This window comes from Piliocolobus tephrosceles, chromosome 21 (genome assembly GCF_002776525.5).
Source record: "Piliocolobus tephrosceles isolate RC106 chromosome 21, ASM277652v3, whole genome shotgun sequence".
Taxonomy (NCBI): domain Eukaryota; kingdom Metazoa; phylum Chordata; class Mammalia; order Primates; family Cercopithecidae; genus Piliocolobus; species Piliocolobus tephrosceles.
This window is the reverse complement of record NC_045454.1, coordinates 37,431,328-37,442,677: the sequence shown is the minus strand read 5'-3', so window position 1 is coordinate 37,442,677 and position 11,350 is coordinate 37,431,328. Positions and strand designations below refer to the sequence as shown.

Here is an 11,350-nt window from a genome sequence, read left to right as displayed (position 1 = left end):
CACAGCCCACAGTTAGAGCAAGGAGAGGGCAGAATAAGGACTCCACTCAGGGTCTCCTGGCTCGGCCCTCCCCTCCCTGACCCCGTCTGCTCATGGCTCCTCTCAGCCTTACCTCCCATCCCCCATCTCTGTCCTAGGCTGAGTCCAGCCTCCAGGTATTCTTCTCCAGCAGGGCTCTTTATCTCTGGAATCTGACCGGGTAATCCCCAGCACAGTTAGATAGTTTGTTCCTGCTCTGGTCAGTTACGTCTTGATCCAGCCCTTGGGTTACCTGGAGGCAGGACTTGAACTCCTGCTAGGCTGTGAAGCCAGAGGCCAGAAGCTTCTGTCCCTGAATCTCCTAAGTCTGAAGTGAGAAATGGTGCATGGTGAACTCCTAGACCACATGTGGAGAGGAGCTCAGAAGATGATCTGGAGCAAGGGTTGGCCTGGTCCTGCTCACCTGCTACCTCAACTGTCAAGTTCATGCCTTTATCTGCCACACCGTTGCCTTGGAAGGGCAGGGTGGTTGTCAGCCTTGGGGCTCAGAGTCACCTTTGCACCTCAAGATCCCCTCTCACCCACATGGGAGGTGCTGAGACCTGCAGAACCAGTGCCCATGCTATGTCACCCTCAGCCGGATATCTGCACCCAGCTGGCCTGATGCCAGGTTTTGGCTGTCAGCCCAGGCACGGAAGACACACCCAGGCTATGGGGACTGGCTCGCCCAGCCCAGCCTAACGCAGCCTCCCACAGCCTTCCCTACATCAGGGGCCAGAGGCAAAGACCTCCTAGCAGGTGGGGAGAGGAGGTTGTGTGGGACTAGCTGCTCCTGACAGAAGGTGACAAGCGAGGGTGGCAGGGCTGGAGGATCTTGGCCTGGGATGGGGAGAGGCGCTGCCCAAGGCTGGGGTGCGTCCAGGCTGCTGGCCTGGGAGACTGGTGATTTCCTGGTAACCGGTCCCCTGGCAACCTCCCAGTGATTCAGGCTGGGCCTTTCTGGATTCTAATCAGCCTCTCTCTCCCTTTCTGTGTAACTGGAGGCCACTTGGCTGCTGGTTTCCGTTGGGTGTTTCTGGACTTTGGATCTCAGCTCTTGTTCACCCATGTCAGAGCCTTCCCTGATCTGCCTCAAGCACTGCCCATCCTTACCCCTCTCCACTGTCCCTGGAACTTCCTGGGCCCTTCCCTGGGCCTCAGTGTCTCACCCTCCATCCTGTCTGCCCTGCAGGATGCTGCAGTTGAGCCTGTCCTGGCTGGGCCTCGGGCCAGTGGCAGCATCCCTGTGGCTGCTCCGGCTGCTGACTGGGGGCTCCTGGCTCCTGGCCCGCGTCCTGGCCTGGACCTACACCTTCTATGACAACTGCCGCTGCCTCCAGTGTTTCCTGCAGTCCCCGAAACAGAACTGGTTTTGGGGACACCAGGGCCTGGTGAGTTTGGGCAGCGGGACAGGTCTGGGATCTCAGGGTGGATGGAGTTTCTGAGGGGCAGGAAAGTGGCTCAGGGAGCTGGGTTTTGAGGGTGGCTGGGGTGTGGGAACACAGAGAAGAGAGGGAGGTGGCTCAGCCGTTCCTCTGCTCACCCATTCCTCTGCTCACTCACTCATTCCTCTGCTGCACCACCCCAAGTCTTTTCTCTCCTCACTTTCCTCCCACTCCAGCCTGCTTGGATCTTTTTCCTGCCTGTCTTCTCTGTGTTACTGCACCTCTCAGGGGCTCCTGTGGGAGTGGTATGGGTGCACAGAGCAAAGATCTGGCATTTGCACCTTCTGTACTGCTGGATTTGAGGCCTCCTGAGCCCACTGTCCAGGGGCTGCTTCCTGCCTGGCCCATTTGCTTGTGTCTGCCCATCTCTGGGCTGCTGCTTTCCCACCGGAGTTAGCTCTGAGCCCCTTTCCCTATGCAGTGGGGCCAGAAGAGAAGTGTGGGCAGTCTCCCGCTGCCTCTTTTCTGGAGGCAGCTTCCTCCTATCTTGCTCTTCCTCACTGACATGTCCCAGTCAGCCTTGTTGCCTGCCTGAGTAAAAGCCGGTCACTCCCTTCTCTTTTCAGAAGCTGCCCTTGACTCCGCAGACCTTGGCCTCTGACTTAGACCTGCTCTCCCAGTTGGGGGACATGGCCTTGGTCTGCTCACTTGTAAATGGCATGATTGACGGACGTGTCCAAGGGTGCAGTGGAGGGTGCACAGGACGCACTAGCACAGAGCCTGGCCTGCGGGAGGAGCTCACTGTAGACAGTTAGAGTCACTCCTGTGCCCCTGGGGGCTGCTGAGAATGGAAGGCCCTGAGTGTGGGAGCAATAGCAGCCCATGCAGACCAGCTGGGATGTGAGAGGGATGTGGGAGCCAGCCACAGGGACAAGTCCTGAGGCCACACTGCTGTCTACAAACCTCCTTCCGTGGGGACTTTTCCGTGTGGCCGTCACCAGGTTGAAACCATTTCCAAGAACAGAAAACACATCCTCTTGAGCAGACAGCTTGCCTTCTCCCTCTGCTTTGGTATTTACTCTTGGATCTCTCTCTCTCTCTTTTTTTTCTTTTGGGACAGAGTCTCGCTCAGTTGCCCAGGCTGGAATGCAGTGGTGCTATCTAGGCTCACTGCAACCTTCACCTTCTGGGTTCAAGTGATTCTCCTGCGTCGGCCTGCTGAGTACCTGGGACGACAGGTGTCAGCCACCACGCCTGGCTAATTTTTGTATTTTTAGTAGAGACGGGGTTTCACCATGTTGGCCGGGCTGGTCTCGAACTCCTGACCTCAGGTGATCGGCCCACCATGGCCTCCCAAAGGGCTGGGATTACAGGCACGAGCCACTGCGCCTGGCCATTATCTTTGGATCTTGGGGACAGTCCGAAGAGAGAAGGAGCAGGGATCAGTAGAGATTCCCTGCAGCTGTTCAGAATCCAGACACGCTGCTCAGGGCAGAGGCCGCATCTGGAGGCTGCGAGAGGAACTTGCTGTGGCTCCTGGTGGGGAGTTGTGTTACTCAGGTTCTCTTTAGAAACTGAATCAACAGGATATCCTTCCTCTTATCTCTGAAGCATATATTGAGACACACAGAGAGAGAGTTAGTTTATTATGGGAATTGGAAAGTGTGATGATGAAGTTCTGTGATACAGCATCTGCAAGCCAAAAACCAGAGACACTGGTGGTGTAAATTCAGTCGGAGTCCCAAAAGGCCTGAGAACCTGGAGTTCTCATGTCCAAGGATGAGAGCGGATGGATGAGCCAGCTCCAGAATAGAGCACACATCCACCCTTTCCTCTGCCTCTTTGTTCTATCTGCACCATCAAAGGATTGGATGACACACACTCCCACTGGGGAGGCGGATCATCCTTCCTCAGTTTACCTATTCAAATGTGAATCTCTTCTGGAAATACATCGATGGACACATCCAGAAATAATGTTTTGCCAGCATGTTTTATCTGGGTATCCCTTAGCTCAGTCATGTGGAAACCATGGTTAATTCAGGACACCTAGAATTAACCATTACAAGGGCTGACGGCCTCTGCCTTGCTTTCAGGTCACCCCCACGGAAGAGGGCATAAAGAAGTTCGTCGAGCTGGTGGCCACCCAGGGCTTTAAGTTGTGGCTGGGTCCTACCTTCCCCCTCCTCGTTTTATGCCACCCTGACATCATCCGTTCTATCACCAGTGCCTCAGGTACCCATGCAAAGCCTGGGATGGTGGGTGCTGGGAAATATCCGAGGCCTTCTATCCTCTCTTCCCCCAAGCTTCCATGTGGGCCCTGCAGGGTTCAGACCCCTCTTCCTGCTTCTCTCTCAGCCATGTTCCTCTTTTCTTTGTGTATTCACCAACCCCCACGTCAGCATCTCCTCCGTCCACTACCATCTGTCCCTGCCGTTTTGTGCTGGGCACCACTGGGGCCCCAAGAAGCCTCAATTTAGAGCACTGTCCTCGAAGAAGCCCCATGCTTGAGGAAATGGATGTGGACAGAGATATCTCAAACTTTGTGGAGTCAGGAATCGAGAGAAGGAGATGGGTGCAACAACCCAGAGAACAAGGTCTTTGCTGGGGCAGGCTGGAAGGCTTCCTGGAGGAGGGGTTGTTGTAAAAATGAGTAAAAAGATTTTAAAGCAAGGGAAGGGTGATGCAGTGGACATCATGAGTATCCAGGTCCCCCTGCCAGGCCTGGTATCAGCCTTGTCTGTCCCTAAGTCTACTGCACTAGGAGGATTTGAGGCTGGTGGAGAATCTGGGCTGCGATTTATATGATGTTCACCTCTGGTGAGTTTATTCCTTCTACCTTGTCCTGTCACTCATCCACCCTATTCATGGCTCTCCTGCTCCAGGCCCCAGGAATCTCCAGTAGGAGATCTCACCCCAGTCTGGGGCCCTTTCTTTCCCTTTGCTCATCCTGTCCTTGAGCAGACCAGGCTAAGCAGGGGCAGGGGCAGCATCCCACAGAAACTATGGTTGTAACCTCAAGATGGTGAGTGACTCTGGGCAGGTTCTCAGCTCTCTCTGGCTGCTGAAGTCTCTTTCAATTGTGAGTGATGGTAACTGAAACTCATGTGGCCTACACAAACAAAGAGAATCAGTGGGCCATAAAGTCTGGAGAGAGTGGTTTTCAGGCATAGTTGGATCCAGGTGTCAATTAATCCACATCACTGGGAATCTGTCTCCTCTCGGTTTTACCATTCTCTGTGTCACTCTGCCTTTTCATATGATGTCAACAATGAGTCTCAGAAGCCCAGTTCCAATCAGAAAGCCCAACTTTCTCCCAAGGGTCCCGTAGATAGCCTGCGTTTTCTACATCGTATTTGATTGTATTTGGTATATGCTTCCACCTGGGATCACATAAAGAAGTCATTATGTGTGGGGCTCAGCTGTGGCAGAGGACATTTGGGGCATGTCAGAGTCTTTTTGGTTCTTGTCTGAGATGTAGTGTGAGGTTGTCTTTTTATCCTGCTTCACATGTCTTGGCCATGTTTGGTGCTTGTCCAAGGTGTAGGACCCAGGGTCTCTTTGAGAACTGTGTGAGGTATTATTTCAGTCTTAGTAGAGTTAGGTCTTAGGGTAGATTTGAATTATGGCCTGAAGAATAGGCTTGGTTACACCTGGGCTATGTTTGGGACATTAATGGCATCATATTTAAAAGTTAGCTGGACCCGTCATTGGAGTAAACAGAGGTCATGTTACACCATCTCAGGCTCATGGGAGAGCATGTTGTGTGATTTAGGGTTTGTCATGTGTGTTTTGGCCATGTCAGGAAATGTTAACACATGTCAGGGTAATATCCCAGGTCCCAGATCCATGTCAGAAGATAGCAGAGAGTGCTGGGGACATACAGGATGTCCTAGATCCCTGTAAAGGCATTCTGTAGAGTGTTGAGCTATGCTCAGGTGTTACAGAACATGTTGGACCATGTAGGAGATATATCATTGTGTGCTGGAGCATGCTGTGTTATTGCTGTGCTGCTGCAGCCTAGTTTGGTCTCTCCTTCTTTCACCATCCTCCCTTCTTCCTCTACCCTTGTCCTTCTTCCTGCTATACTGGGTGGGAAAAGTGGAAGTGCACACCCCTGGCTGGCAGCATTCCTCCATACTCAAAGTCCTTCTCTTACCCCTCTCCATGGCCCCTGAAGGTCCTCAATCATGTCAGCTGCTGTGGCACCCAAGGATATGATTTTCTATGACTTCATGAAGGCTTGGCTGGGTGAGTAATTGCAGGTGAGTGGGGTTGGGGATATTCTTTAGGGATAAGGGAGGGCGTTGCCCTCGACCACTGTTCTTGATTGCCCTGCTAGGGGATGGGCTCCTGCTAAGTGCTGGTGACAAGTGGAGCCGCCACCGTCGCATGCTGACACCTGCCTTCCATTTCAGCATCCTGAAGCCTTATATGAAGATTTTCAACAAGACTGTGAACATCATGCACGTGAGTCCCTTGAACTCTGAGTCCCAGCTGGAGCCTCGGGGCAGAGGGACCACAGGCATATCTGGTCTGGAATTTTGGTTGTGCTTTGGGGCCAGTGTCCTTCCTCTCTGAGCCTTGGTTTCCCTATCTGTAAAATGGGGATATTAATCTCTACTTAAAAGGTGGTAAGATGACATAATGGAATCATGTCCCCAGCACATGGTAGGCCTCAGAAGATGTGAATTTCCATGTTTCTCTCACAGAAACCCTTCAAACTCAAGAGAGTAAAGATGAAGATTGCATAGTAGCTGAGTGCAAACCACTTCAAAACTCATTGGTTTAGAGCAATGAGGGTTTATGACACCTAACAAGTGTGTGAGACAGTCGGCTGGTTCTTCTGCACGTGGATGGGATCACTCTTGGTACACGAGCAAGTCAGGTGAGCAGCTTTGCTGATCCTGGCTCAGCTTACTCACTTGTTTGTTTGGGGCTTCACTAGCTTCAGGTTAATCTAGGATGGCCTCAGCTGTGACACCTGGACTTTTCTCCATGTGTTTCTCTGCCTCCAGTATGCACCCTGCTGTTCACATGGCATAGACTGGGTTCTGAGAGACTGCAAGGAGACTGCAATGTCTCTGGACATTCTTTCTGCAATGTTTCAAAGTTCAATCAGGCTTAGGTCAGCACAGACTCAAAGAGGCATAAAAGAGGCTCCATCTCTTAATAGAAGTTGCTGGAAAATCATAGTGCAGAGTGTGTGAATTCACGGAGAATTGAAGAATTGGGAGTTGGGATTTTGTGAAGTGCTTAGGATGTTTTTCTTACTTGCAAGTTGATAAGCTAGCTTTGTTAATACTTCATGGATTCTCCCAGGAGATACGAGAGTCCTGGGTCAGAGAGAAAGGGCAATTTATTACTCCATGGCATAGCAAGCAGCATGTTCTTGGTTTGCATCATTTCTCCAAACCACCCAAATCCCACGGGGTGCCACAGAGAGGTTTCAATAGTTGCTTGCTCATGCAATGCATTGCATGGGAGGAAAGGAGCTCTAGACTTAAGGAATCTGCTTTTATAGCAAGCAGAAGCAAGCCTGATTTTGGTCCAGGAGGAGCCATTGCCTTGTCTCTTGATGTTGTTTTCTGCAAACACAACTCTGAGAAATGGCCCAAGTAGGAACAACAGGATCTGACATTCTTGGCATACCCAGAGAGATGCTCAGATCTGATGGAGGAGTCCCTCTCACAACAGGGGTGTGTGTGTGTGTGTGTGTGTGTGTGTGTGTGTAAATGTATATATATAATTTATATAAACACATATGTGTGTCTATATATATATATATTTACATTCTGGGATACATGTGCAGAACGTGCAGGTGTGTTACATAGGTATACATATGCCATGGTGGCTTGCTGCACCCACCAACCCATCATCCAGGTTGTAAGCTCCATATACATTAGGCATTTGTCCTAATGCTCTCCCTGCCCTCACCCCCAATCCCCTGACAGGCCCCAGTGTGTAAAGTTCCCCTCCCACAAGAGGGATATTTTTGAAATGAATTTATGGCAATGGAGATGAGTAAAACCAATGTTTACTGAGCACTCACCACATGCCAGAAACAGTGCCATTTGCCAGCTCCATGATACACTTTTTCTAATTTAATTTTAATAACTGTGTGAGGTTGTGGTTGGTTTTGCCCTATTGCAGATGATAAAACTAGGGACCAGAGAGATTAGGGAGCTCACCAAAATTCAAACAGATAGTAAGTGAGCTAGGAGTGATGGAGCAGTGATTCCACCCTAGTTATCAGGCCCCATAGCATGTTGTCTTAATTGTTACTGAAGATTTGATCGATGGGACCTACAGGAGTGCAGGAGGTTGACCAAGAGCACACAGACCATAGGAGGCTGAGTTGGGACTTGAACCCAGGTCTTTCAACTCCCAGCCATGAGTCTTTATCTCCTAATAGTAACAGTTTCCTGTCCTATCCAAGCTGGTCCTTCCTGGGGATGGGTGCCTGGGGCAGAAGACCAGGAGGATGATTGCGGGGGATCCATCTTGGTGTTTGGGTCTGGGAAGGCGCTCACAAGAGGCAGTTACCAGCTTCAACTCTGTTTTTACTCTGGCCAGGACAAGTGGCAGCACCTGGCCTTGGAGAGCAGTGCCAGACTGGACATGTTTCAGCACATCAGCCTTATGGCCTTGGACAGTCCGCAGAAATGTGTCTTCAGCTTTGAAAGCAGTTGTCAGGAGTGAGTCCTTTCCTATGACCTGAGAACTTGGGCCACGAACCCAAGGGAGTAGGTTGGAAAAGGATGACTGACTGGGGTAACCAGAAGTGTCTTTCTGAAGGCACTTTCTATGTGTTGCAGCTGGGCTTTGAAGGATGGGGAAGAGGAGAGAGAAAGTACAGTCCTTTCAAGTAGGTAGAAATATTTGAGCATAGGCAAGACAACTAGTATGAGGCAAGCATGCACAACAGACAGTAGAAATCAGGTTGTGGAAGTAGACAGGGGATAGATTTCAGGACATTGAAAATCAGGAAAAGTGGCATGAACTTTATCAGGAGGTTCCCAGGAATCTTTTGAAGGGAGTTGGGCCAATGACAGGTGCAGTCACAGCTGAGCTCTGTGGAGGTCTGCCTGTCATGTAGACACGACATGGAGCTGACATTGGATGCAAGTTGGTGATGGTGGGGGCTGGGCCAGAAAGAGCTGGAAGACAGTGAGGTCTGAGTTTTGTGAACCATTTTTTGGAAGGAAAAGAGTCCCGACTGGATACTTGGTGGAAGAGACAGGAGAGAAGCATGGTGTCCAAGCTATGCTCTGGGTATCTAGGTGCATGGAGGCAGCTCTCAGAGACGGGATGCCTGGAGAGAAGGGAGTTTGGAGAGTCAAGTCTCCTGGCTGTTTCTGGATACTCAATTTCCTGGTGGGCAGTAACTTCTAGCTGCTGGTGAGAGGTGCTCCTGGAACTTCTCATATGTTAAGTTGTTACCTCCTTCATGCAGGAAGCCCAGTGAATACATTGCCACCATCTTGGAGCTCAATGCATTTGTAGAAAAAAGAAACCAGCAGATTCTCTTGCACACGGACTTCCTGTATCATCTCACTCCTGATGGGCAGCGCTTCCGCAGGGCCTGCCGCCTGGTGCATGACTTCACAGATGCCGTCGTCCAGGAGCGGCACCGAACCTTCCCCACTCAGGGTGTCGATGATTTCCTCAAGAACAAGGCAAAGTCCGAGACTTTGGACTTCATTGATGTGCTTCTGCTGAGCAAGGTGGGCTTCTCTAGGATGTGATTTCAAGTCACAGAGTGGAGATTTATGCCAATGTCAAATGAAAGAACTTGGACTTGATCCGGAGGGCAGTGGGAGCCATGGAATATGCTTGAAAAAGACAGGTCAGAGATAGGTTTGAAAGATGACTCTGTGGAACTCAGCTGGCAGGGGACCACTAAGTTTGAAATAGTGAGGAGCCTGAGATTTTACTTACATGTTAGTAAGTCAGTCTGACACATTTTAATGCATATCTATATGTCTATGTCTATATCTGTGGTGACCTGTGCCCTGGATCACAGCAGCCTGTTTTAATCATTTGCAGCAATAGCAGCAACCAGAGTAGGATTGTAGAGCTGACTCTCTATTCTCATATTCCTCCTAGGGTAGCACAATGTTTTTACCTGTAAATACACCAGAACACACTGCAGAGAGGGGGCCCCACATTATACATCTTGGAGCTTACATAGGATAACTAGAACATCTGCCCTTTCTTCCTTCCAGGGTGAGAGTGAGAGTGGGAGAGAGAGATAAAGAGAGAGAGAGAGAGCAAGAGAGAGAGAGAGAAAATATTTGCTTTGTTCTGGAGTAAAATCTACTCCTCTCCAGTGAGATGTCCATGCCCGTAAGTGCATGGTGTTATAGATTTATAACGTAGGTGGTGTTGTTATAGGTTTATAACCCAGATGCCTTCTGGAAAGATAAGAAGAATTCTCTGAGTTTACCACTCTAGAATGTGAGCAAATATCTTCAGAGCAATATTCAATTTCTAACCTCCAAGCCAAACTGCCATTGAAATATGCTGTAACCCAGGTTGCCAGTAATGCTTCACTCCAAAAGTCCTCATTATTCAGAGACAAGATAATATTCATAGGTCATTGACTCTCCCCAGAGGGCCAAACAGGAGGCAAAGAAGCCAGCGGGAAAGCCCGTGGTTGATGGGCTCTGATGGTGGTGACCAAGAGACATCTAGGGGTGCACGATGGGCTTGGGTTTCTGGAAGGAGGATGGATCTTCAGAAATTGTTTTAGGTTTGACTCAAGAGCCCCCAGAGCTGGTGTGATTTGGGGCAGGGGTATTGTCTTGCTTTCTCTCCAGGATGAAGATGGGAAGGAGTTGTCTGATGAGGACAAAAGAGCAGAAGCTGACACCTTCATGTTTGAGGGTGAGGGTCTCAGTGTGAGACTACAGTGGGGACAGGGGCCTCTCCATCCCAGCGACGTGGTGAGTGGACCTGTGTCACTCCATTCTGCCCATTCTCCCCCTCCCTACATTCTCCGGAGGGCCTCAATGTATGGGTGCTGTCCACCCTCTGGTGCTGAAGCAGCCCAGAAACCCAGTTTTGCTCGGCTGCCCCTCAAGCCATGTGGTCTCTCCAGGATCCTGTACCACCTCGCAAAGCACCCAGAATACCAGGAATGGTGCCGGCAAGAAGTGCAAGAGCTTCTGAAGGACCGTGAGTCTATTGAGATTGAACGGTGAGCGCAGGTGCTGGCCTGTTCCTGATCTTTTCCCATTGGTTCTGCTCCTCAGGTGGGGAGCGGGGGAGGAGTTGTTGGTTTTTGTCAATTCTTCCATTATTGCTTAGTGGGAGTCAGTGCAAATCCCAGAGGCAGGGCTTAATACCCAGCCTGACCAGCAGGGGATGGTTTGGAGGCTTTTGGAACAGAAAGACCTGGGCTGCTGGGAGAACTGGTGACAGCATGTAAAGGCAGATGATGCCACTTAGCATGTGTTCAGCAAATGAATTTCTCTGCCAACTCCTCTTTTCACTGAATTATCATATTTTTTCAAACATCTTCACTTCTTGAATGTTTGCTTTTCCCTACCCTAAGTTCAATCCTGCTGTACAGCCCAGGGATTTGTAACGGAGATCTGAGGGTAAAAGTCATTCATTCCTATCCAGAACACCTGCATCATTCATCCATCCAGTCTTCATTCAGCAAACGCTCCCACACTGCATTCCCATTCCCAGTTTTGTTTCCAGCATCTTTCAGTGCTCTGGAGACTTTGGAAGGATTCAGCCCTGTGATCTGTTTTCCCCGTGCTCCCAGCCTGGTGGGGGAAAAGTCCCAGGACAGGAAACTCCCAGCCCACATGGGCAGTGATGAAGTTGACAGCAAGAGAAGCATGACTGGTGGTACAGAAAGTGTCTCAACCAGGCACAGTGGCTGAATCTGTAATCCCAGCCACTCAGGAGGCTGAGGTGGGAGGATCACTTGAGGT

The 11,350-nt window shown here is 50.4% G+C and overlaps 1 protein-coding gene across 1 annotated transcript; it reads left to right on the top strand.

Moving 5' to 3' along the window:
* Window positions 1-663: 663 nt before the first annotated feature.
* On the top strand, window positions 664-10,702 carry LOC111554202 (cytochrome P450 4F11-like). Its single transcript, XM_023229594.2, has 9 exons — window positions 664-777; window positions 1,211-1,409; window positions 3,497-3,635; window positions 5,598-5,651; window positions 5,743-5,870; window positions 7,977-8,098; window positions 8,857-9,127; window positions 10,223-10,303; window positions 10,487-10,702. The coding sequence occupies exons 2-9, from the start codon at window positions 1,212-1,214 to the stop codon at window positions 10,604-10,606; spliced, it is 1,113 nt and encodes a 370-aa protein (XP_023085362.2). The 5' UTR covers window positions 664-777; window position 1,211; the 3' UTR covers window positions 10,607-10,702.
* The last annotated feature ends 648 nt before the right edge of the window (window positions 10,703-11,350 follow it).

Bases quoted from the DNA above. Each gene is read 5' to 3' on its own strand.
- LOC111554202 (XM_023229594.2), top strand. From the start codon at position 1,212: ATGCTGCAGTTGAGCCTGTCCTGGCTGGGCCTCGGGCCAGTGGCAGCA. The intron at 3,636-5,597 runs GTACCCATGCAA...CAATCATGTCAG, and splicing joins TTCTATCACCAGTGCCTCAG to CTGCTGTGGCACCCAAGGAT. The intron at 10,304-10,486 runs GTGAGACTACAG...CTGCCCCTCAAG, and splicing joins TTGAGGGTGAGGGTCTCAGT to CCATGTGGTCTCTCCAGGAT.